Raw genomic sequence first — 24,269 nt, 5'->3', positions numbered from 1 at the left:
TCCTCTGTGCTGGGCTTCAATCTGGGGCAAAGGCATGTTACAGTTTACAGAGCCCTGGGGGTGTGCCAGGGGAACCCAACCAGATTTTCCAGCTTGCATAACCTGAACAGATCCTGGGGACAGAATGAGGCCAGCACATGCCCATGAGTCAGCTCTGTCCCAGCATTTGGCCCCCATAAAGCTGTGATCTGAGACCTGTCCCCCTCTGCCCTTCCCACTCCTCTCTGAAATGATCACACCCCCACCCTCAACTGGCAGGGCCCCAGAACTCAGGACACCAGCACCACTCAGGACACCGGCTCCCCCCACATAAAACTATGGGGCCATAGTCCCTGCGTCCTCTGCAAACATTCCATGTACCCTCCACACCCTGGCAAAGAGAAAGTGGACAAGTAGGACACAGGGAACGAAGTCCCATCGCAGGGGGCGGAGAGACTCCCGTCTCCGGCGCTGGAGAGAGCGAGAAGGCCAGCGTCCCGACGGAAGCGCAGCTCCGAGCCGGCGTGTCATGGATGCCCTGGTGCGCCTCCTGCAGCTGCTGGTGCTGCTCCTCACGCTGCCCCTGCACCTGATGGCTCTGCTGGGCTGCTGGCAGCCCCTGTGCAAAATCGGCTTGCCCTACCTGATGGCTGTGCTGACTGCCAAGTGCAACCGCAAGATGGGGAGTAAGAAACAGGAGCTCTTTGGCCAGATAAAGGGGCTTCCGGGAGCCTCCGGGAAGGTGGCCTTGCTGGAGCTGGGCTGCGGCACCGGGGCCAACTTCCAGTTCTACCCAGCGGGCTGCAGGATCACCTGCCTGGACCCGAACCCCCACTTTGAGAAGTTCCTGACAAAGAGCATGGCTGAGAACAAGCATCTCCAATATGAACAGTTTGTGGTGGCTTCCGGAGAGGACATGAAAGGACTGGCGGATGGCTGCATGGATGTGGTGGTCAGCACCCTGGTGCTGTGCTCCGTGCAGAGTCCGAGGAAGGTCCTGCAGGAGGTCCAAAGAGTGCTGAGGCCGGTGAGCAGCGCGGGGGGGGGGGGGGGGGAACGGGCGTGGGGCAGGCAGACGCGGCACTGGCCGCTCCAGGATACGGCCTCGGTGTGCTAGCGCATTAGACACCCATCCACCCCCACCTGCTGGTGAACGGTGAACATGACCGGGGCCTCGATGGGGCAGAATAGGGTGCTGCGGAAGCCCACGGGAGAGCCCCCTAACGCAGCAGTTGGGGGGTGAGGGGGGAGACACACCTAAGGAAGTGATGTTTACACTGAGATCTGAGGGACTGAGCAGGATGTGGAGGAGTGGGGAAAATAAAAAAGGGTTCTAGATAGAGATATTAGAGGACATAGAATCTGTAAGATTTTGACCTGGGTGTGGAAAGGAGTTTAGGATGGTTTCCAAGTTTCTGGTATCAGTGACTGGTGGAGGGGAAGAGGGAGGGTAGAGGGAAGTGTCAGTTGCTGAAATGAGAGGAACGCATTTGGGACTTGTTGGGTCTGAGGTGCCACTGAGACAGGCAGGCAGAAAAGCCATAGAGGCTGTGGGAAGTCAGAGAAAGATGTGGCCTGCACATAGAGATGTGGAAGTCACCAGCTTGTAGCTGGTAAATTCAGAGCACAGGGGTGCATGAGATCACCTAGAGAGGGTTCAGCAAGGAGAAAAGGCCTGAAGGAACCGCAGCATTAGTCACGAGTCAGGTGCAAGGTTTCCCCGGGATGTCGGCCACAGGATAAGGTTGGATGTATGTGTCTGAGTCTCAGAAGACAGTGTCTCTGTACACGGTGAGATCTCTGCTCCTGTCTCTCCAGCTCCCCATCTGTCTGCCCTCGGCTAGGCTGTCCCTCTGGCCATTCTTTGGCTGGCTGTCCCCCTGGCCATCATTTAAAGATCACTCACCAGTCACCCCCACTTCTTCAGATGCGCTTTTGACTGGGAGGGTAGGAGCCAGGGGCTACGGAGAAAGTCAGGAGCAGAATGATGTGCTTCATGAACCTGCTGACCAGCAACCCCCGCTTCACCAAGAGGTTTGACCAGGCGTGGTCAGCGGGGTGGAGGTGAGGGCAGAGGATGTTGCAGAACAGAGCAAAGAAGGGACGCTAACTCTCTCTTCTCTCCCAGGGAGGAGTGTTCTTTTTCTGGGAGCATGTGGCTGAGCCACGTGGAAGCTGGGCCTTCCTGTGGCAGCGAGTTTTAGAGCCCACCTGGAGACACATTGGGGACGGCTGCTGCCTCACCAGAGAGACCTGGAAGGACCTCGAGAGTGCCCAGTTCTCTCAACTCCAAATGGAACAACATCCCCCTCCCTTCAAGTGGTTGCCTATTGGGCCCCACATCATGGGAAAGGCTGTGAAATAACCCTTCCCGAGTCCTGCCTCCAGCCAGAGCAATCCCACCTACCGCCTAACCTGTCTTCTACTGAGGAGGATCTAGGCAGAGAAGCCATTCCCCCCACCGCCCCTTTCCTCCCTCCCCCATCTCTGCCCCCACGTCTAACTTCAATCCTTCCTGCCAAAGTGAGAAGGCTCTATTCCTAACCTGACCACAGGGAGGAAAGCGATGTCCTGCCATGTCCTTGACTGCAAATCCCCAGACTGGATTTCCCAATTTTTGCCCACCCACTGCTAGGGCGGTTCCCTTGTTCCCATTAGTAAAGGTCCCCCTCCTCTTCATCTGAGACCACACCCATGTGCCCGTGCTGGGTCCCCCAGCCCTCCCTCCCACTACCACCTTTGTCCTGAGCTGTGGGGGTTACAGAGGGAAGCAGTCCTCTCCTGGAGACCCTGGACGGGGGGAGCAGGACTCAGCAAAGAAGCCAGAGGTTTTGTCCTCAAATATTTTTTTAATAAATAGACAAAATCCACTAGATTGATGCAGCAAACTAAGGTCAGAGGAGAGGGGAAACTAGGGAGGGAAGAGCCCCTGAGTCAGCAACACAACCTCCTCCCCAACCCTCTGGGCTTAAGGCACTTTCAGGGGGACAGGTCCTTGGGGTCCTGTTAAACAGGGTGAATGGGAGAGGGAGGGATCAGGGTCCCTTCTCCCACGTTTGCGTCAGGACATCACTACCCTTCTCCCCTACTCTACAACCCCATTCCTGATTTACTGCCCTCATCACATACTGTTCTAAGGGAAGTTTTGGGGGGTGTTCCTTGGGGGGGGATGCCTATGCCCCTGAGGAAGCAGATCCTGTCACATCCTGATGGGGCACCAGCAACCCACTCTGCCCTCTTCATCCCAAGGAGCCATGTCGGGGGAAAAGGGTGGAGGGGACCCATGGGCCAGGCTGGGACCCAGGGAGCTAGGTGGTGCCTGACACGGGATGCCCATCGGAACCTGGCTCAGGGTGCCCATCAGCAGCCAGGATGGGGTGCGCATCGGGGCCCTCCCGCCGGGGGCTGCCCCAGTTGTTCCTCAGGATAGTGCCTGTCTTCTCCTCCTTGAACTGCTGCCGGTCTTCCCGCGGGATTTTCACCGCGTGGTACTGGGGCACAGTGGCCTCGGGGTACCGTGCCCGCTTGAAGAATCCCATCTGTAAGGACCCCAGGCCAGACATGAGGAGCCTGCAGGGCTGAGGCCCCTGGAGCAGATCCCAGCACAGCCCAGCCCCTTGCCTCCACCATCAGTGGGGGAGAAAGTACCAACCGCAGCAGAAAGGAGCTGGGTGGAACAGCATCCAGTGCGGTGCATGGCCCCCACAGGTGCCACAATTAATGCCGGGCCCCCAGGTCCTCCCCGACGGGGAGAGAAAGACCAGGAGGGGCCAAAGGTGCAGGACCAAGGACATATCCCTTGGCTCCAGAAAGAGGGGGTTGAAGATGGAACAGCAGGACCGCTGACCCCACCCAAGCTTTTTTTAAGAGACCCAACAGCATGCCCCAGAACATGAACGAGATCTGAGACAAAAAAATGACTTCCTAGACCCCTGCATACTGGGAATGACTCCTCTTGAGCCTCAGACACACACCCCGTGTACTCAAACAGCATTTCCCTCGGGGCAGGGCCCTCCCAAGTCCATGAATATGGTGACCTTGCCCCGCCCTACATCATGAACACATTGGCCCTTCTATACTGAGGTGGAAATGTGCCCCTTGCACACTCACACTCAGGACCACCCGAGGCTCCTACATGCTCAGACCGCACGGCATGTCCTTGTACATTTGTCTCTGCACACTCATGCCCACAGAAAAGCCATGCATGGCACCTTCCTGCACCCCCACATGCTCATACTGCATGAGCCCAGCCACCCCTTTGTGCATGCCTCAGGTCGTGTGTACTCACCCTTATAATACCCCCCTTATAATTACCTCCCACCCCCTTCCACACCACCCCCGTGCAATCTCATTTCCTCACCCTGGTCCCCTGAATGCTGGGGGCTCTACTCACACATACACACTCACACGCACACACACGTGCACACACACAACAATTACCCCACAGTCCCTGGGCCCCCAGCTTCCACGGCCGAGGGCTGCACAGCCAGATGGGCCCGGTGATAGTTGGTGGGAAAAGATGAACTTTGGCTGCTCCGATGGAAGAAGCCACACTGGGATGTCAAGGGCAGAGGGGAGCAAAAGAGGTGGAGGATGGGAAGACTCAGGAGGGGTGGGTGGCGGCCCTCATCTCTACTCTGTCCCCCTTCCAAGAAAGCAGGGAGCAGGGATTCTGGAGCCAGTTTCATGAAGTCCCCGAAGACTGGCCAGGTTCCCCACACTTTGGATGCTCAGCCAGAGGCCTGGTCCATTGATGACTCACATTTACCAAACAGTGCGCTTGGTCCACACCTAGTCCGGGGAGGACTGGGGGCAGTTCTCCAGGGGGCCCCAAAGACATGCATGGTCCTCCATTGCCCAGATGTGGCATGTGGTGCAGGGTCTGACGATGGGTGGTGGATGCGATTCCCTGTACTGACATGTGCACGTGTGTGCTTTTTGGTGGAACCCCAGACACAAATGGGATTCTGTCTACACTGTGTTCGAAGACGGTTCCATGTAGAGCCCGGTATGTGAAGGTTCTAAGTTCCGTGCTGGAGGCAGTCCCTGGAGGTTGTTCTCCACGCTGTTGTGTCTTCTTTATCACAGTTTCCTTCCCAGCCTTCCCTGCCATGCTCTCGTTAAATCAGCCCCCACTTCCCTGCCTGCATGGCTCTGCCTGCCATGGTCCCACCCACGCCGTCTCCCACCTCCAGATCCTATGACCCCACCTTCTTCTAAGCCACCTGCTCTCAAGCTTTCTCACCTCTGAACTCCCACTGCACTCGCTGGCCCTAGCACCTTCTGCCTGGTCCTTCCTACAAGGCTCACCTCCCCCACGAGACTATCAGACCCCGGAGGTCAGGATCTGCATCTGACTTCTCTCTGAAACTCCAGAGCCCGACAGAGTCCCTGGGACACACAAGCGTTCAGTGTCGATGGGCCAAATAAATGAGAGAGCGGGTGGGACAGAGGACCACCGCATGAAGGGCCTCCCGCCTGGCAGGGAGGCCCAGCCCCCACCAGCGCCACCTGCCCAAGCCTCACCTTCCACATGAGCAGCACCAGCAGTGCCAGCACCAGCAGCCCGGCCAGGACGGCCATGAGGATGACCCACCAGGGGACTCCTTCTGCCACCACAGCCACGGGGTCCAGGTAAACCACCACGGGGATCTGGGGAATGAAGGGTTAAGGGAACAAGGACTGGAGCAGAGGGAAAGAAGAGCTTCCCCACCCCAGCTTCGCCAGGCCTGCAGCTCACCACCGTGGAGGCATCTCTGAGCAGCAAGTTCTTGATAGAAGACTTCACAGTGATATTGGCTCGGACGATCACTTCCAGGGACTTCACAGCTGAGTACTCCTAAGGGAGCAGGGGACAGCCTTCTCAATGCCCCCCGCGCCCCGCCCCAGCTCCTGAAATTCTAAGTGCCATGGTGCCCAATACAGAGGGCGTCTCTGCCTGTCTTGGGTTAAGAGTGTGCTGCACTTGGACAGGGAGAAGGCAGAAAGAGCAGTGAGTCCCAGAGGGACGGCCGGGGAGGAAGATGCCAGCCCCACCGCCACGGTGCCCTTACCTCCAAGAAGGTGCTGTTCCAGAGGCGGCCCCACACGTGCAGCACAGCGGCGCGGTCAAAGCTGTAGAGAGGGCAGCTGAATACCACGCAGTTGGCGGTGCCCCGGGCACAGTCCTAGGGACCGGGACAGGCAGGGCTCTGAGCCACTTGGCCCCAGCCCACTGAGCCTCCCCAGGGCCCAGCACCCTCACATATGCGCTCACACGGACACAGAGTCTGCCCAGAGACTTCACTTCGTCCGTCCATCCATGAGCTCCCACACCCTGGACCCCCTATTGCCCTTGCTCCTCACTCATATCTCTCCCATTTTCCTTAGCCGACCTCAAACTCACCTCCTCCAGGAAGTCCTCCCAAACTAACCCCATGGTCCAAAAGAGCAGCCTACCCCAAATCTGGTCTCTCTGGCCTTGAAACACATGGGGACCAGGGAGGAGGTCTCTTATTTGACAGCAGCAGCTGCCAGTTTCCAGTTTTGTAGTTTCCCAGTTAATGCTTATGTTATATTACAACAGTCCCGTTTACTGAGCATCTCCTAGCTGTAAGGTACTTATTAAAGCCATCCTGCAAGATGCATATTATTATCATCCTCATTTTCCAAACTAGGAAATTAAAGTTCAAAGAGGCCAGGTGCAGGGTGCCTGACTGGCTCAGTCCGTAGAGCATGTAACTCTTGACCTCAGGGTCATGAGTTCAAGCCCTTTGTTGGCCAAAGAAATTACTTAAAAAAAAAAAAAAGAGGGGCACCTGGCTGGCTTAGTCAGTAGAGCTTGAGACTCTTGATCTTGGGGTTGTGAGTTTGAGCCCCACGTTGGGTGTGGAGATTACTTAAAAATAAACTCTTTGGAGACATTCAAACGGCCAACAGACACATGAAAAAGTGTTCAATATCGCTCGGCATCAGGGAAATCCAAATCAAAACCTATAATGAGATACCACCTCACACCAGTCAGAATGGCTAAAATTAACAAGTCAGGAAATGACAGATGTTGGCGGGGATGCGGAGAAAGGGGAACCCTCCTACACTGTTGGTGGGAATGCAAGCTGGTGCAGCCACTCTGGAAAACAGTATGGAGGTTCCTCAAAAAGTTGAAAATAGAGCTACCATATGATCCAGCAATTGCACTCCTGGGTATTTACCCCAAAGATACAAAAGTAGGGACCCGAAAGGGTACGTGCACCCCGATGTTTATAGCAGCAATGTCCACAATAGCCAAACTGTGGAAAGAGCCAAGATGTCCATCAACAGCTGAATGGATAAAGAAGATGTGGTATATATATACAATGGAATATTATGCAGCCATCAAAAGGAATGAGATCTTGCCATTTGCAACGACGTGGATGGAACTGGAGACTATTATGCTGAGCGAAATAAGTCAAACAGAGAAAGACATGTATCATATGACCTCACTGATATGAGGAATTCTTAATCTCAGGAAGCAAACTGAGGGTTGCTAGAGTGGGGGGTGGGGTGGGAGGGATGGGGTGACTGGGTGATGGACACTGGGGAGGGTATGTGCTCTGGTAAGCGCTGTGAATTGTGCAAGACTGTTGAATCTCAGATCTGTACCTCTGAAACAAATAATGCAATATATGTTAAGAAAGAAAAAAAGAAGAAGAATGTAGCAGGAGGGGAAGAATGAAGGGGGGGAAATCGGAGGGGGAGAAGAACCATGAGAGATGATGGACTCTGAAAAACAAACTGAGGGTTCTAGAGGGGAGGGGGGTGGGAGGATGGGTTAGCCTGGTGATGGGTATTGAGGAGGGCACGTTCTGCATGGAGCACTGGGTGTTATGCACAAACAATGAATCATGGAACACTATATCTAAAACTAATGATGTAATGTATGGGGATTAACATAACAATAAAAAAATTTTTAAAAATAAAATATCAAAAAATAAATAAATAAATTCTTTCGGGTGCCTGGGTGGCTCAGTCATTAAGCGTCTGCCTTCGGCTCGGGTCATGATCCCAGGGTCCTGGGTTCGAGCCCCGCATCGGGCTCCCCGCTTGGCGGGAAGCCTGCTTCTCCCTCTCCCACTCCCCCTGCTTGTGTTCCCTCTCTCGCTGTGTCTCTCTCTGTCAAATAAATAAATAAAATCTTAAAAATAAATAAATAAAGATAAATTCTTTAAAAAAAAAAAAAGGAGGCCAGGTGACCTTGCTCAGGCCGCACAGCTAGCAGGCTGGTGAGTGGTAGAACAGATATTTGAATCCAGGTCCATGTCGGGCTAAGCCCAAACCCACTGAAGGAGGAGGAGGCTGTCCCAGGAGCTGCTGGGGCACCGGGGACTTAAGCCCTGCTCCTTCCAGGTCTCACCTACATCCGTTTGGCCCAATCCCACCTGATGATCTAGGTGCCTAAAAATTGTGTTACATTCACCACACTTCATGTACAGGAGAAGGCCTTTGAGAGCATTTGAATTCTTTGAATGGTCTTTTATTTTGCCACTTTTGAGCAGCTCAAGAATCCTTGGCCAGTTTGTGTAAAGGCAATTTTAAGTGAAAAAATCAAAGTTCTTATTAGAAAGGGAGGTCTTTCAGGGGAAATCAGCCACATGGAGAAGGCAGGACGATACCCGTGACAGGGAACCTACCATGATGCAAGTTCACGGTACCCCCACGCGCCTTCGTGTTGCCTCCTGCCATGCTCTCCGGGAGCAGGGAAGCTGGGGGCCCCCACGAGAGACAGGGTGTGACAGTGGGGCTCCCTCCCAGACAGATGCCGCCAGGCCCAGCCCATCTGTTCGCATCCCCCTGCCAACAGTCTCTTTGACTCCTTCTACCGCCCAGCCTTCCACACCCAGGTCTCCGCCTCCTTGCAGCCGGGCCAAATACCCCCCAGCCTGTCCCCGCCACACCCACTGGCAGCACGGTCCTGCAAGGGAAGAGCACAGAGCGCGTGCTCATTGGCTCAATACATCCACTTAAAGAACCAAACTATGCCCAACAAGTAATTGATTGTGTGGCTAATTGGCTGCAGGTCAAGGGCACTGTTCTGGATACTTGGTGGTCACAGGGGGACCGTGGTATCAGCCGCTGCTTCACGGGTGTGATATAAACTGTCTTGTCAACTCGCCCCAGGTGTGTGACCATCACGCCTGTCAACAGGCCAGCCTCCTGGACGCCCAGCACCCTAAAGCGCCCTGCCCCCCACACCCCCGTCACATCACCAACAGCCCTGCCCCTCATTCGGACTGTACCGTGTTTGCCCTGCCCTCACCAGGGTGATGTTTTTCTTCTTCTCAGCGGAGGACACCGGCCACCAGGACGTGCTGGGCTCCAGCGGCTCAGGATGCTCCTCCTGTTCCGGCTGCTCCAGTTCCCGTCGCCGTCTGTCCCTGCTGTCCACATCCTGGATGCGGGGAGTGGGAGCAGTGAGCGTCCCTCCCAACACAGCCATCCTGAGATGCCATCTCCTCCCCACTACCTTCCCCCCAGGCCCCCACAGCCTCCCACAGCCGCCATGACGTCCTTCCCAAAGTCTAACCCCCCTCCACCCTGCCTCAGTGGCCCTGACCACCCTGCCTAAGCCTCACCAGCTGGAGGATGTTGGGCCTCGGGGAGCAGAGCCCCTTCTGCCCGGGCCCCTGCCCGCCCTCCAGCTCCACCCGCATGGGGTACAGCAGCCACTTCCCGTTGGCTATCTCATGGGGCCACATGATGTTGAGGAAGGCAGAGCCTAGGGTGTTCAGCGACTGGCCTTGGTTGGAGACCTGTGGGCAGAAGGGAGTGTGAAGGGAGGGTGCTCCGTTTCTGAGTGGGCCTTAAATCTGCAGAGACAGAGGGGACAAGGGCTGAGGGGAAGGCCTCAGGAAGCAGAATTTCAACAAAGACTTGGGATCCTAGACCCCACCAGGCAACATTCTCTACCTACACCAAAACCAGGAAGGCCTGGAGACGTCCCTGCGAGGGTGGGGAGGCCCCAGCCAAGCACGGGCAGAGTTTTAAGGAGAGACATCAGCCCTCCCCCACTGTCCCCATCCCCCAGCTAAAGCCCCTGGCAGAAAAGCTTCCCTGGACCCTCATGGCCTAACAGACCAGCAGGTGAGATGTCCACACAGGGATGACCAGGAAATGGTCAACCGAGGCCCCAACAAAAACACCTGCCCACAATCAAGGTCCAGGAGCAAGGGGAGGCCTTGAACTCGCTGGATCATCATGCTACCATAGGGTGGAAGAACCACAGCCTTGGAACATGCCTCAGCCAGTCTCTGTGCTAAGAAGGGAGGGGCCTGACCAGGGGCCTTACCAGGACACTCACCGTGACCTCATACTTGACCTTGCTGCCTATATCCCGTTCAGACTTCATGGCGCTCTCACCCCGCACCACACCAGAGAAGAAGAGCTGCTGGGGAATGGCCAGCCTGGCGTGGAAGGGTCAGAACGGGGCGGGGCTGAGGAGGCCTGGGGCCTGGCTGACTGGAGGGTCAGGAGCAGAGCCCAGGCCAGGGCTTGGGAGTAGCAGTGCCCACCCCTCCAGCCGATGCGCCCATTTGGGCAGAGCTTACCCTGTGATGGACAGCGGCAGCTCAATGAAGACACGAGCTCGGACAGAGATCGGATAAAGCTCCTGCTCGCTGATCCTGGTGTGTGGGCAGGAGCACGCATGGGCAATGGGGCATAGGCGCCACCCCAAGGGCTCCGATGAACACAGCAGAGCCCCATCCAGGTGGACATCAACCCAGCTGCCCCTACCCTCACCACCCCCTGGCCCCCCCCCAGGCTCACGTGGCCAAGAGCAGTTCCACTTCCAGCTCTGTGGTCTCAATAGTGATCCCTGAGGTGCTAAGGATGAGGTAAAAGGTGACCTAGGCCAAGAGTGGAGAGCGATCAGAGTCAGGGAAGGCTAGGGGCTGGAGAAGGGGTCAGGGCTTAGAGAGGCACTCGGACAGGGATAAGGGCTGACATGCCAACCTGGGCACCTCTCTTCATGGGGTTCCCCAGCTCACACTCGACATGGGAGGCATTCTCATTGGACAGGCAGAGCGGCTTCTCCTGCAGTGAGGAAAGGAGGAGAGCTCAGTCCGGGTTACTGGAGCCCCCGACACCCCACCCCACCCTGCCACAGGCCCTCACCGCGGGGTCCAGGGCGCGAACTCCTGAGTAGTGCAGAGAGGCAGGGAGGGTGACCAGAAGCTGGGCTTCGTGAGCATCATCCCCATCAGCCTGGGGCTGGGCTGGATCCGAGGGCAGGTTAGTGACCGTCAGCTCCAGGCCAATGACCGGCTGCCCACTCAGGGCAAACAGGGCTGTTGTCCCATCTGCATCCCTGGAGGTCAGATCCCACTCACACTCTAAATCTGAACATCTTCCTTTGCCTCTCCCTCTCCTGCCTGCTCCCCGCCCGGGGCATGCTGCCTGCCTCCACTCCCTGGTCTCCCCTCCCACTGGCTCCCCCACATCGGCGTCCATGCCAGTCCAAGCCTCAGGTCTTCCCACACTCAAGAGAACCAGATGGGGAGCCTGGAGACCGCTGTTCCGGTCCAAGCTCCCCTACTTCCTCACCTGGGGCAAGGAGCCTAACCTTTCTAGGCCCCCTGTCCTCCATCCACAAAGGAGTTAATAATAATGCCTACCTCACTGGGTTGGGGAGACTAAACAGTGCACTGCACATAAACTGTGTATTGTTATACGTCCTGTGCAGGCATGTTATTCCTTGCCAGGAGAGCCTCTGGGGCCCCATCGCTGACCCTCATCTTCTGAATTATCAGCTTCCGCCCTCGGTCTGCAAGCTCAGCCCCGCCCCTCGGCCTGGCCCTCCTGAGGGGGATTCCTTCTCTTCCTTGAACTCTTGCCTTCCCACCCCACCTGCCCCCTCGCTCCCCCTCACATGGGCAGAGGCTGGAACTCCGTGTCACTGACGCGGGCACAGAAGCGCGCATGGACCAGCTGCAGATTGCTCTGGCAGATCTTGTCTTCACCACAACCTTGCTTCAGGAAGTGGATCTAGGGAGAGATGTGAGGAGAGGGTCATTCCTAGTGGTGAGGCAGGAGGTGAATGTGTCGCCAAGGCACACAGTGGGGTGGAGTATCACAAGATTAAGCAACAGGGCTTCAACTCTCAGATCTGCTGCTTACTAGCGGTATGATACTGAGCCGGTCACTGAACCACCCTGAGCTGTGTCCTCCTCAGTAAAACGAGCAGTGATGGTGCTGAGGTAGAGGCCAGCAGGCTAGCCCACAGCCAGACCACATCTCCCTAGCCTCCCTTGCGTGTAACTGATTCTGGATTTAGAATGTGAAGAGAAGTGAAGGGCATCACTTCCAGGCTGGCCAGGAGAGCCATACAAGGAGCTTCACGCTCCCCCTTCCAGCTGACAGGGATGGAGGTGACCTAAGGACCTTGGGGGCCACATCTGAGGATGGCAGATCCCCATCAGCCCGGGCCCCTGAATGAACGCATAGAATGGAAGATCAGTGTCCCCTCTAACGAGGAACACATGATCACTTGAGCCATTTTCCATTTTGTGGTCTACTTGTCACAACACCAAGAGACATGGGGAACTGCTGGGGTAGCCTGTGAAAGAGTTTTGGAAGCTATGAATGCTTGTCACTGTGAGGGATGATGATCATTACTCCTTCCAGCTCCTTCTCCTGAGCTAAGCCAGAACCCATGCTCACCTCTGCCCGCTGGGTGCTGGGCTGGTGAGCATTGAGGATGGGGGCCACTGGGGGCAGCCCCTGGCCAGGAGCCTGTCGCCGGAGCCGTGGAGTCTGGAGATTGTAGGACAGAGTCACCACAATGGCCCGAAGCTTGTCTTTGACATTCTCCTGGGAAGAGGAAGGATGGACATGGATACTAGAACAATCCTCAGGCCCCAGCCAGACCTAGGACAGATTCTGAAACCTGGCAAGAAGCTTGCAGAGATGAGAGAGAGAGAGGTAGAAACCAGAGTGAGGGGGAGGGAGAGCGACTGGGGTGGAAAAGGGAGGAGACCAGGATCCAGGGCTTTTGAGGACCAGGTATGACAAGGGAACCTGCCATCTCCATCTCCAGGGAGGATAGAACTTGTACTCTGCACACAGAAGGCAGAAGGCACAAGAAGGCAGCAGGTGAAGAGGAGGTCAGCCCATAAGGGAGGCTTCCCAAAAGTTGAGATCAAAGAATGAGCTGTGAGCATGTTAGGGAAGAAGCTAAAAGGAATCAAAAAAAAGAAATCATGCAATGACAATGACCCTCAGAGGCCAAGGGGTCAGGGCCCACCTGTAGCTGGAACATGGTGTCTCCACAGACTCGGTCATGCTGGTGCTTCAGCCACACGGTGCCTGAGGCCTGGTGCTTGGGGTCATCTGGGCCACGGCTCAGGAAGGTCACACGGGGGACCTGGCCCCGGAGCCTCCTGTCTGTGTCTCCATCTAACACATAATCCAGGGCTGTGGCATGTGGAGAGAAGAGAAGAGCCAGTGAGCTGGGGAACTGCTCTAATCTGACCCTATCTCTGAGATGCCCGTCTCTCTACCTCAGAGTGACCCACCCTGAAGCCCAGTGGGGCAGGAAAGGGGAGGAGGACTTCACTCACCCACAATAGGGCTGTAGCTGCTGGGGGTTGCAATGTAGCTGAAACAGACCCTCAAGTCCACGCTGTGGGGGCAAGGGCAGCTCCTGAGCCAGGCCAGGCTGATGGGCCAACGCCTCACTCCTGCCCCCCAGCCCCAGCCCCCAGCCCCACACTGGGCAGAGAAAGGGAGAATGGGGAAAAGTGGGCCCTGAAATCTCCCTGCCTCCCCTTGGATCCCGCCTCACCAGACCGAGTGGCCAGCAGCACAGTTCGGCTGCTCTAGGTCGATGGCTCGGGGAGCAATGAAGACCTCATGGGAGACATGAAGGACGGGTCTGGCCCTGGGGAGTGGGGAGTCGAGCACAAGAAACATGAGACTCTGAGGCAGGGAAAGAGGGCAGCTGATCCCAGGCAGGGAGAGGCAGAGGCAGAGGAGAGGAAGGAGCTCACCTAAAAAGCACAGCAGTGTCGGCCAGGGAGCCGACCAGTAGGTCCGGGTAATGGTTCCCATCCACGTCCAGGCCACCCGAAAGGGAGTAGCCAAAGCTCTTTATACCCACGGCCTCACCCTCCAGCACCTGCAGGACCAGACCATCAGCTCCCCCACAGCATCACCCCCAGCTCTGCCCCCTGCCCTCTGCTGCCCCCCTAACTCCCCCCACACCCACTCCCCCCCACACCTCATCCCAACGAACCCCCTCACCTGGGAAGGTTTGATGACAACCCCCAGGCTGCTCCCATGGTAGATAAAGACTTTCCCATCCCCATCAAAGGGAGCCCCCACAGCGATATCTGTGGGTATGAGAAAAAAGTAATCAGACTGGGGTGGGGCGGGGGGGCAGTCATCCGGACCCCAACCTTCCCTCAGTCACTCAGTTCCATATAGTATGTTTTCTATTTTATTGAGAGGCTACTAAGTCCCAGGCATCTTACACACATCATTTTTAAGCCTCTTAGCTACTCTCTGCAGATATTACCAGCTCGGAAAGTTTACTTGACCCAAGTCACAAAGCTGGTAAATGGTAAAGCTCAGATGCCAGCCCAGGTTGCTGCTCTCCCAGAGCCGTCAGAAGGCCTCCCCCTGACCTCTGAGGCGCTTCCCCATCCCTGCCTCTGACCCTCCCTCCCCCGGGGCTTTCCGGTTCCCAATCACACCTGCAAAGCCATCTTGGTTGATGTCCCCCAAGACAGCCAGGCTGATCCCGAACATGGAGTCAGGAGAGCCACAGAGCCGGAGAGGGGAGACCCCAGCCCAGTGACCCCCCTGGTTCATGTACACATACACGGCACCCCCCAGCTCTTCTTGGCGCTCAAAGAAGTAAGGGGCACCCACTACCAGGTCTGCCCAGCTACGGAGAGAGGGAAACAGTCAGTGTGGCTCCCTCCCCAGCCACGGCAGTCAGAAAGGTGCCGGAGGCCCGCCCAGCCTCCCGCAGGCTCCACTCCCCTGTGCCCATTCTCACCCATCATTGTTGAGATCGGCCACAGCCAGCGAGTAGCCAAAGCCAGAGGTCAGGCGCTCCCCAGACAGCGTAACTTCGGGCACCAGGCGGCTGGCACTGTCTTTGCGCAGAATGACCACAGCACCCTTGTGGTTGGCACGGGGGGCCCCTGCCACAAAGCTCAGCTCCTCTGCACGCACCAGACCCTTCCCCGAGTCAATGGAGAAACCTGGGTGGGGTGACTTACCAGTGAGCCCTCCCCGAAAGACTCAGGAGCCTAGCTGCGTCCAGGCACCACCCCCCCCCCACTCTGCCCCCTCCTCACAGGTCTGGAGCCAAAAGGTACAGGTGCCCTCCAAGTTATCACCACCACAGCTGGACTGCCCTGCCTCCCCCTCCAAAGGCCTGGCAGCCCTCCCACACCCAGAGACTAGAGTTTGGCACAAGAAGTGCAATGAGGTCAGCCTCAGGGACTGGGGAAGAAAGAGAAAGGCAATGGCTAGGAAGGTCAGCCAGCTGGGCAAGAGCCGAGCAGGGCACCAGGCCTAAGACCCCAGGGAGCTGCTCTACGTTCTGCACACCCAGGAGGCCCCAGCCCCATCTAATGCACCTTCTTTGCCCCCCCCTCCATCCATGCTGGCAGGGAAAGGAAGTCTTCATGTGGATAGAGGGGAGAGAAGGGGGAGCGGGAAAGAATTTGATTCACCCAAACATCTCCCAGGCCTGGTTTCCTCCCCCTTTGCACAGGGCTGCAGATGAAACAATGAGAGGGACTTACCACCAAGGATAGACCTTTCTCTGGCATGTGTCCACTATCCATCCCTCAGAGAAAGTCCCACTAGAGCTCTACCCTCCTTTCCCAGTAGAGCCTCAACCCACCTGGTTCTTCCTCCATGGAGAGCCCTGTTCACAGCCCCCTAGGCCATCCCCCTCGGGGCATCTTCTCGGGCCTGGTCACTGGGCCTAGCTCTTCTTTGAAATTTGGGCCCAATATGTATTTCCCCGGGTGTGTGTTGGTGAGGGCAGGGCAGGAGAGGAGGGGAGGCCAGGCCAAGCCCCCAGGGCCCAGGGGGGACGTGGCGGGAGCTTACAAACCTAAGTAGCTATTCAGGGCCAAGTCTCCGGCTGGTCCTGGGAGCCGGTCAGCGGGGTCCAAAGTTTTATACACCAGCTGGTCAGGGTCAGAGCTATCAATGTTGGTCACAAAGAGCAACCCTGCGGGGGGCAGGTGGGGGGGGGGGAAACACCAGGGAAGGGACATCCAGAGGAGGGGCCACAGAGTGGGGAGACAGAGCCAGACATAAAGGCAAGAAGAAGGAGGTAGAAGAGGAAGAGGGAGAGAACAAATATGAGAGAGACAAAGAGACCAGAGAGATAAGAATCAGAGACAGAAAGACAGAGAGAGAAAGGGTGAGAGACAGAGACAGAGACAGAGACAGAGACAGAAGGATGGGAGCGTGGAGAGGGAGGACAAGAGAGAGGAGCAGAGGGTTAGAGCAGCTCTGGGCCAGGGAGGGGTCCCTACCAAAGTAGCTGTTGGCAGGGACCGGGATGAGGCGGGGGTCCTGCTCCTTCTCACCCCCCGCCTCGTAGGGCCCGTCGTCCAGGTGCGCCAGGTCCGCTGAGCCCTGCGCACAGAGCTCCACCCTGGCGGTGCCTGCAAGGACAGACCTGTTAGTGCCCGGGCCAGGGAGCGAGGAGCGCCTCTCAGGCCAGACGCCAGTTAGACAGGCACACAGGGAAGCCCCTCCTCTCCTCCGCAGCCCTATCTCTACCCCTTCCCCAGCCCAAGCCGCCGGTCCCACAGACTTGCCACCCCACTCACCGAGTGTCAGCTCAGCCCGCGGCAGCGTGCGGAGACGGGAAAGGGGGCGATGCCGTGGGGCTGGCGCGCTGGAGCGAGCAGGCCCAGCCGTGCGTGGGGGGGCTCATGCCAGCATGGTGGGCAACATTCAGCCATTCGAAGGCGGGGAGACTCCCCCACTCGTGTGCGTGCTGGCATGATGGGGGTGGAGGACGCGGCAGTGCCCCGGGGCGACACGGCAGTGAACGTGTGGGCATGCTTGGCCACGTGCTGCCCCCAGTCCCAGCTCTGAGGTAAGAGGACGTTTTGGTTCCCTTCTCCCCTCCCTGAGGAGTGACTCACCCTTCCAGTTATAGGTTCCCGGGGCCCCAAAGAGGAGGTAATGGCTGTCGGGGGAGAAGGCAGCGGCTGTACCCTGCTGGCAGAACCCAAATTGTTCGTGGCTCTGGGGGCGCCCCTCACAGAACTTCCATTCCCCACCATCCAGCTCATCACGGATGGCCAGGTCTTGGCTTAGCACAAAGCAGCGACCGATCACATCCCTGGTCTCTAGGATCTGGTCTACTCGCTGCCGAGCCTCGTACCGGTGCGCGCAGGTCTGTGGGAGGAAGCGACACGGGGTCATCCGCCCCCCACCCCCGTGTGGGCCGGTGACCTGCTGGAGCCACACAGCCCACGTGCAGACAAGCACGCAGACACACACACATCACTTGGGCACCACCACCCAGCCCAGCGCTAGGCGATATACACATACCTATCCCAGCTGCACTCACTTCCTTGCGCTGCTAGGAAGAAGCCTTGTTCCACATTCTGCCTGGGGACCCAGGCCCCACTAAGCCAGCACACAGCACCCCATATGTGCCTATCCCCGACAGGCCAAGCTGGTCCTGACTCTGGATCTTTGTAAGTGCCACCACTTGGCCTGCAAAGAACTTCCTCCTCTCTCCACTCTTGAAGCATTGCTTATTCTTGATAGGCTGGCTGAACTCTACCCCGCACTGCCCCCGCGGGAGTCTTTTCTCTCCACTCCTCCTTTGGACTTTCACATACTGGGGACTGTACTGCTCACTTAACATTAACCATATTCTGGGGCGCCTGGGTGGCTCAGTCGGTTAAGCATCTGCCTTCCGCTCGGGTCATGATCCCAGAGTCCTGGGATCCAGCCCCACATCGGGCTCCCTGCTCAGCGGAGAGTCTGCTCCCCCTTCCCCCTGCTCATGCTCTCTCTCTCACTTTCAATCTCTCAAATAAATAAAAAATTTAAAAATTCTTCAAAAACATTAACCATATTCTGCCCTACGGTGACTCCGATTATTAATTGTGTTTGCACGTGTTAGTGATGATACAGAGAGAAACAGAGAACGAGAGTCTCCAGAACTATTCAGTAGGCTTTGTGAGCCATGGACCAGGCTTTTTCCCATCTTTACATTTCCTCTCTCAGTAACTAGCACAATGCCTGATGCTTAAATGGTTCTCAGTAAGAGTCTGACAAATGGATAGATGGATGCTTAGATGGTTTTAAATTTATAAGGACAGGCACCATGTCTTCTACCTTTGGTCCTGGGAATGAGGCCATCATACGACACGCCAACCTGTGTTCTAGAAGCACACCTGTGCACACGCACACACCCACCCTGGCACACAGTCACAAGATATGGTACTCACGACAATCTTGCCCCCAGGTCCCTGGCTCCGAACACTGACTCCCAACCACTGGTTCTCCTTGCTCTCCTTCTGCACGTCAGCTGGAGGCAGGATAGTGGAAATGAGGAGAGGGAAGAGGAGGCCGAGTCCTCTCCTCCCCTTCCTGTGCCTTGCCCCCTCCCCAACCCTGCGGGGTCCTCACCTCCGCGGTCGATGTCCACTCTGTAGCAGTCAGTCTCTTCCAGGCTCAGGGGGCAAGCGAAGAGGCCTCCGGTGCGATTCGCCTGCTGCCCAGGCAGAGCCAGGGCCTGCGGAGCACCCACCAGCAGCCTGCACAACGGGGCAGGGGCCAGCTTTGGCAGCCAGAGTGCCGTGCCTCCCCAGCACTGCCCAGAGCCGACCCCTCAGAACCAAGCAAATGTTGAAGAACTAAGGAGGAAGGCCAGAAGTCAGGTTCCCCGAGTCCTGGCAAGGGCAAATTAATACACTTGGCCATGCAATCATCACATTACATATGCACATACTATCTGGATGAGGGCCCACGTGCACTGTAGATACACACACACAGACGCGCGTGCACGCACATGCACACACACACACACACGCGCGCGCGTGCACGCGCACGCCAAGCCAAGTGGCCTGGCCAGCGCATCTAGTTTGAAAGAACCGCCTGTTCCCACCTGTTCCTGACCAGGCCTTTCCTACCCACTTCCTGGCCCCATCCCCAAGCTCTGCCCTCCTCCCCAAACCCAGTCCAGTTGGAACCCTCCCAGAAATGCCAAGAATGCTGAGAGCAAAAGTAACAGGGGCCCAGACTGGCACCACGAGGTGGCCCAGGGACCAGCTTCAGAGGCCAAGCAAGGGGCTAGATATGGGCCTGTCCTTCATCACCCTTCATCAGGGACCCATCAGGGACCCATCAGAGACCCCATCCTCCCAGCAACACTGCCAGCCCGGGATTCTATCTGTCACTCTAGCTGGCATGGAGGTAGGGGCAAGTTTCTCATCTGTCTCCCACCCTACCCCCATTTTCTGCCCATACCCTGAATCCCCTTTCCCATCCATCGTCCCTCCCCTCCCCACATCCATGATTTTCCCCATTCCTCCCACCCTCCCTGCCCCCACCCTGTCCTCTCTCCTACCTCCCCCTCAGACACTTTCCCAGCTACAACTTTCTTGGCAGGACAATTTTCCATGATCACAGCCAAGGCTTCTTCCCCAGGGGAGGACTGTGCTGGGAATGGAGGCTGCCTGGGTCCCCTGGGGTTGAACCCCAGGCCAGGAGTGAAGGAAGGGGTAAGGTGAGGTGACTGGCACCCAGCTGACTACAAGGATCTCTCTTCACAGAAGGAGAGACTCAAAAGTGGAGGCAGGGCAAACCCCGAGGCCTCTCTCCCACACTCTTTTTCTCCATCTCCCTTGCTGGGGGACAGGGCCCGAAGCTGTTCAGGCAATATTGCAGACAGGCATCTACGGGGCACTGGGCCAGTTCTGAGGGGGAGGGGAGGGCACAGAGCCACTCTCCCTTCCCACAGCTCTGGTCTCTTAGCAGCTGTCGTCCCGCATCAGAGCCGGCGTCCAGACCAAGCAGGGGGCGGGGAGCGGCAAGGAAGAGGGCATGCGTTCGGCATTCATTAACAACTATGTACTGGGAACCTATCGCCTGCCAAGCCCCGTGTCAGGCACCGGTGAGACAGGCAGTAACATTATTCAGCACCTACTGTGGGTCAGGCCCTCGGCTAGATGCCAGGGATATGAGGAACTAACGTTGGTCACCCTCTACCTAATGCTCCAGACATCAGGCTAGGCAGCTTTCATGTATGCTCTCATTTAAGCTTCATGACAATCCTATGTGAGGATTCTTTTCTTGTCTTTCGGATGAGGAAACCCACTGAGACGCATTAAGCAGGATGCTGGAATTTAAATCCACATCTGCCTAATTCCAAAACCCATGCATTTTCCACCATACCAATGACAGGCCATCTCCAGAACACTGAGACAGACCACTCCAGAAAAAGAACAGAAGGAAGGGAAGGGGAGGGTACCCCGCACAGAAAAGGAAACCAGGTGGCATGGCCAACTTTCAGACAAGTCCGGAGTATCCCCCCACCTCCAAACTCAGAGATGGCCATATCTTGGAGGACTGGGGCTCTCTTATTCATAGCACATAGCTAAGCACCAAGAGAAGCTAATATCTCCCCTAGAGGTCTAGAGTAGGGAGGAGGGCGGAGGGAAGGGGTCCACATGGAGGAAAGAAGCTGGTGCGCATACATATGGCCAGCCTCACTCTCAGTGGGGAACAGACCAGCCCGCCCTCCCTGGAACAAGAGTTCCCACATGCAGCCTCTCTAGTCCCTCCACGTCTGCGCCCACCACACACTTTTCTGGCTTCATCCCACCATCCCCCGCCATCCCAGGCCTCCGGACAGAACAAGAGCCTCAGCTGCAGCCGCTGCAGGCAAAAGCAAGAACGTGTGGGCAGCTGGGGGCGAGGGATTCCCCAGCAGCCTGGTCCAGTGGAAGCAAAGGAGTAGCCCACTACCACCGCACCTCTCAATTCTGCACACACTCCAAGGCTCTGACCCAAGGCCTGCCCTCCCTGACTCTCAATCTGGGTGGCCCTCTGGGGAGGGTGCTTGGCCTGAAGGCTGATTCAACCAGGGAGATCCAGCCAAGCGTTTGGATCCAGGCTTGCAGTAAGGCACTGAAGCTATTCTCTAGCTCTGTGGAGCACGATACACGAATCACAGTGCTAACACTTTCACAGCACTCCCTCTGGGCCTCGCGCTATTCTAAGGGCTTTCTATATACTAAGAACTCTTAAACCCAACTATCTGGTAGTACTACTGCTTAACTCCGTTTTACAGTTGAAAGATATAAATGAGGCTGAAGCCACAGAGCAAAGAAGGTTAGATTTCAAAGTTTCATCCAGGGGCAAGATTGAAAGACATCAAAACGGGTGAGGCCTTTCGATCAGTGGGTGCTGGTGAAGGCGACCTGCAACACACAAGCTAGGGACTGAGCAAGGCCCCTGGTCTCTCATGTGCCACCAGGCAGCAGAGCACCCCTTGCTGGAGCAAAAGCAGGGTTAGGCAGTCAGGTCCCCCTGGGAAAGCCCCCAGCTTGGCTCTCGGAGACCGAATCAGGGGCCACCTTCGGAGAGGAGGGGGAAATAACAAGAGACCAAGCTATTAAAAATAACCTAGAATTTGTCTGGAAATAGCTCAGAGAGTTCAGCATGTCCTAAAAAGGCCTCCAGTCCTGGAACTCTGGCTGATGGGGGAAGAAGGGAGGGAGGGAGACAGAGATGAGGTAGGAAGCAGACAGAAGGGCTGAAGAAGAGATGAAGTCAGTTGCTTTCTATCTCTTCCAAAGTTCGGGGGACCACTGACCATGCTCCCTGATGACAGGGATAATGGAAGAAAAAAGATTAGAGCTAGCCCCTCCTCCTCGAGCAGGGTAAGAGAAATGAGCTCCTGTCCCTACCCTCTGCCCCCAAGCCAATGGTATCAGGGAGAAGACAATCCCAGTGGACGGCATTGATCCCAGTAATGGACACTTAGTGTGGCTTAGGCACCAGCCTAGGAAAGAAAAGCCCCCTGGCAGGAGGGGGTGGGAAGCTTTCTTCCCCTTGTCTCTCTTTTTAAAATCATACATGTAGCTGGAGCCAACAGCACAGGAAACATGACAGACACAGGCCCCACACATATGTGTCCATCTCCCGTGAGTCCTGAACTGATTAGAAAATAACTAGAATTGTCCTCTGCCCCTCACTCCTCCCTGCTTTCCCCCACTGCTGAGATTCCTAGACCTGGAAATTTCCTGAGGAGGAGGAAGGAGAACAACCGGGCCAGCATCCCTCCTGGATCTCTCTCTCGATCTCTCGATCTCTCTCGATCTCTCTCTCTCTCTCTCTCTCTCTCTCTCTCTCTCTCTCGCTGCTGCTGCTGCTACAACTTTTGGGGGCTCTGCTTCCTGTCATTCTATCATCAAACCATCTAGTACTGGCTGCCATACCCTCCCAGGTCCTCTTCCAACCTCCCCGTGGTCTTGAGCCACAGAATAGAATGGCAGGGCTCTCCTGGCCTCCAGTGTCCTGCTGTCTTCATCCCACCCCATGGCAATGCTCTGACGGGAAGTTATTTCTGGAGTCTACCCTCCATCCCTCCCATGGAGTCTTCAACCTCTCTGTCCTTTCCCTCTCCTCCTGCCCTAAGCAGAGACAAGATGTCCAGTCCCCCTTCCTGAGGGAATCCAGCCCTCTGAAGGAGGGGAGTCCCAGACCCTGGGACTGAGGCAAGGATGCAAGTTGGGGGAAACCTGCCAAGACAAGGGCCTCCCTCTCCAACTCATCCCCAAAGCAAGATCCTGGGTCTCAGGCCCTGAGGGTACGTCTCCGGCCCAAGACAGGTAAGGCAAGGTTGAAGTATGGGATATCTGTGGATACCCTGAATCGTCATGGGGTTGGAAGACTGAGAGATGGGGTGGGGGGTGGGGGGGGAATCTGTGGCTCGGGCACGGGGACTCTGGGCGGGTGCAGTGACTCACCAGCTCTGGGGTCGGGGCTGCAACTGCCGGTGCAGAGCCACAGAGAAGCCGAAGAGGCTACCCGGCTCGCCCTCCTTGCGCAGGGCGCCCATCACGTCCAGATTGAAGGCGACAGCACCCGGGGCGAGCAGTCCGGCCAGGAGGGAGCCAAGAAGGTAACAAATCCCGGGGGCGCCCCGAGGATCACGGCCTGGAGTCCCGGCCATGCGGCGAACCCTGGGCGCGCTCCGCACGAGCGCAAGAAAACTCGCTCCCTCCCGCAGCCCCAGGTCTCCCACGGCGGGTCTCTGGTCTCGAGTCTCGCACGTCTTTCAGGGCTCTCGCAATCTCTCTCCTCGCCACCCCTCTCCCGCCGCTCCACCGCCCCGTCCCCCCGCCGCTCCACCTCCTCGCTGCCCCGCTGCCCCAGCACCGGCTAGGACTGCAGCAGCCGCAGGCCAGGAGAGCGCTCCGGCTCCCGCCTCCTCCCCCAGGGGCGCCGCCCCGGCCCCGCCCTCGGCCCCGCCCCTCGCTCGCGCGGCAGGTGGAGGCTTCGCGGTGTCGCAAAGGGAGGTCCAGGCTGGCGACTCGGGGTGGGAACCGGCCTTGCTCGCCAGGATCCCCACCCGGGCTTTGGCCCCGCCCCCGCCTGCGCGCTCCTGCCCTTCCCCCCCCACTCCTGCCCAAGCCCCCGAGTGGTGGGGGCGGTGCCTGGGGATGTGGAGGGAGAGACAAGTACAGATAGAAAGGGACCAAAAAAGAGAAAGGAGGGTAAGAAATGAGAAGTGCTTGAGGCTAAATGACAGTCTGGGAAGAGAGATGCAGACAGGGAGATGAAAGGGCAGGGTCCTGTGTGGTCTTTTGGTGCTCCCTTCTCTCCAAGGTCACGTAGAGCGCCTAGCATGCTGTTCGAATCAAACCACATCCCGCCCCATCCCATCCCACCCCCCAGAGCCCGGCAGTGACAACGGCTATGCTAGCCACATGGTCAGCATTCAGGAGAACTGAGGAAAAGACAGAGGCAGCAGGAGAGAGAGAAACTCAGCAGGTCTGGGAGGAGAGCAAAGGAGGCAGGTAGAAAGAAAACAGAGAAAAGAGATGGAGAAAGAAGGGCAAGAGTTTGATCAATAAGGAATGGTGGGGGCTGGGGGGGGTTCTTGGCTGCCTCAGTCGTTAGAGCACAGGACTATTGCTGTTGGGATGGTGAGTTCCAGCCCCACTTTGGGCATAGAGCTTTCAAAAAAAAAAAAAGGAATGGAATGGAATGAAGGGAGAAAAGAAAATTACTGAGGGTGATTGATAGAGGAAGAGGAAATTAAT

The 24,269-nt window shown here is 57.0% G+C and overlaps 2 protein-coding genes across 6 annotated transcripts; one reads left to right on the top strand and one right to left on the bottom strand.

Moving 5' to 3' along the window:
- Nucleotides 1-237: 237 nt before the first annotated feature.
- On the top strand, nucleotides 238-2,727 carry METTL7B (methyltransferase like 7B). Its single transcript, XM_032420772.1, has 2 exons — nucleotides 238-1,006; nucleotides 2,108-2,727. The coding sequence occupies exons 1-2, from the start codon at nucleotides 509-511 to the stop codon at nucleotides 2,342-2,344; spliced, it is 735 nt and encodes a 244-aa protein (XP_032276663.1). The 5' UTR covers nucleotides 238-508; the 3' UTR covers nucleotides 2,345-2,727.
- Nucleotides 2,728-2,808: 81 nt separating this feature from the next.
- Nucleotides 2,809-23,485, bottom strand: ITGA7 (integrin subunit alpha 7). Of its 5 annotated transcripts, XM_032420771.1 has the most exons (26): nucleotides 22,971-23,485; nucleotides 18,625-18,752; nucleotides 18,444-18,523; nucleotides 17,121-17,376; nucleotides 16,500-16,631; nucleotides 16,070-16,189; nucleotides 14,996-15,203; nucleotides 14,688-14,881; nucleotides 14,236-14,324; nucleotides 13,983-14,110; nucleotides 13,778-13,873; nucleotides 13,554-13,615; nucleotides 13,238-13,407; nucleotides 12,655-12,804; nucleotides 11,864-11,979; nucleotides 11,110-11,302; nucleotides 10,948-11,028; nucleotides 10,762-10,841; nucleotides 10,542-10,616; nucleotides 10,295-10,397; nucleotides 9,570-9,746; nucleotides 9,254-9,385; nucleotides 6,033-6,146; nucleotides 5,720-5,818; nucleotides 5,506-5,631; nucleotides 2,809-3,518 (listed from the first exon to the last, which is right to left on the bottom strand). In XM_032420771.1, the coding sequence occupies exons 1-26, from the start codon at nucleotides 23,174-23,176 to the stop codon at nucleotides 3,288-3,290; spliced, it is 3,546 nt and encodes a 1,181-aa protein (XP_032276662.1). In that variant the 5' UTR covers nucleotides 23,177-23,485; the 3' UTR covers nucleotides 2,809-3,287. The 5 variants fall into 5 exon arrangements, with proteins under 5 accessions (XP_032276662.1, XP_032276658.1, XP_032276660.1 ...); XM_032420767.1 differs by lacking the exon at nucleotides 16,070-16,189; XM_032420769.1 differs by lacking the exon at nucleotides 16,070-16,189 and having other exon boundaries at nucleotides 17,193-17,376; nucleotides 22,971-23,484.
- Nucleotides 23,486-24,269: the final 784 nt, after the last annotated feature.

The sequence above is a fragment of the Phoca vitulina genome, unplaced genomic scaffold, assembly GCF_004348235.1.
Source record: "Phoca vitulina isolate PV1807 unplaced genomic scaffold, GSC_HSeal_1.0 scaffold23, whole genome shotgun sequence".
In the NCBI taxonomy this organism is placed as follows: Eukaryota; Metazoa; Chordata; class Mammalia; order Carnivora; family Phocidae; genus Phoca; species Phoca vitulina.
This window is presented reverse-complemented; position numbering and strand designations above follow the sequence as displayed.